This window comes from Chrysochloris asiatica, unplaced genomic scaffold (genome assembly GCF_000296735.1).
Source record: "Chrysochloris asiatica unplaced genomic scaffold, ChrAsi1.0 scaffold00268, whole genome shotgun sequence".
In the NCBI taxonomy this organism is placed as follows: Eukaryota; Metazoa; Chordata; class Mammalia; order Afrosoricida; family Chrysochloridae; genus Chrysochloris; species Chrysochloris asiatica.
Window position 1 is genome coordinate 1,569,935 of NW_006408786.1, and position 1,065 is coordinate 1,570,999.

Sequence of the window (1,065 nt, forward strand, 5' to 3'; positions counted from 1 at the left end):
CTGCAGGCATAGGGTTCAGCTGGAGGTTGGAGACAAGAGGAAGTGCCGTTCTCCCTTTTTCCCTTGCCCTTCTGACAACCAGGGGCATGGCCAGTCCCACTATGGCCAAACCAGTGGCCAGTGGCACCCCCTTCCGTGCTGCCTCTGCTCTGCCTGAGGTCAGACGCCAGGAGTACCACCCCTGCTTCTGGAGGCACATAAACTTGCCCTGAACTACACACTACACAAACAGAGAACTGTGTTCACACTTCCAGTCTCTATCACATCCACAAGGAGACTGGTGGTGAGTGGCTGAGAACATACCAACATACCACCATCAGTTAAAAACAATGACACTGCAATGCTTAGGAGAAAATAATTTCAGTTTACAAGAAGAAAAAAGACAGAGTGCCTCAAACAAAATACAGTATCAGAAGATGTAATATCAGAAATGGTATCAGAACTACTGAATAAGAAATGTGAAGACATGGTATTTAGGTACCTTCAGTGGATTGAGAGAAAGATTGATGAAAACAACAATACACACACAAAAAGAAAAATAGAAGAATTCAGGAAAACACTATAAGAATGATCTGACAAAATAACTGAAAAATTAGAAATTACACAAAAACAAGAATTAGAAAGCCAGGATGTTACTAAGACTTCAGAAATAGATAATACATAAAAGGACAAAGAAGTAGAATTGGATCAATAAAAGGACAAATTAGTGAGCTTAAAGGCAAATTTCTGAACATTCATCTTCAAAAGAGGAACAATCAAAAAATAATGAAAATATCTGAAGAAAGACTAAGATTTGCATGGGACACTATCAAGAGGAATAAATTACATATGATTAAAATTCCAGAACAGGAAGAGATTAACACATACACAGTGAAAGAGAGAGAGAAACTTGTCCAAGAGTTGTTGGAAGAAAACTTTCCTATCATGAAATACGAGAAGATTGTCATTCAAGAAGTTAAATGAACTCCAAACAGAATAAATCCCAAAAGAAAATCACCAAGGCAAAATCTAATTTTCAAAAATAAAAAGAATAGCTCGGGAAAAATGAAAGTTACCTTTAAAGGA

At 37.7% G+C, this 1,065-nt stretch overlaps 1 protein-coding gene across 1 annotated transcript in view; it reads left to right on the plus strand.

Moving 5' to 3' along the window:
• LOC102828504 (60S ribosomal protein L31-like) overlaps nt 1-212 on the plus strand; it is a 1,608-nt gene extending 1,396 nt beyond the window's left edge. Inside the window, exon 2 of the mRNA XM_006874310.1 lies at nt 83-212. Within this exon, the coding sequence (XP_006874372.1) occupies nt 83-212 (130 nt within the window). The remainder of the gene's footprint in view (nt 1-82) is intronic.
• Nucleotides 213-1,065: the final 853 nt, after the last annotated feature.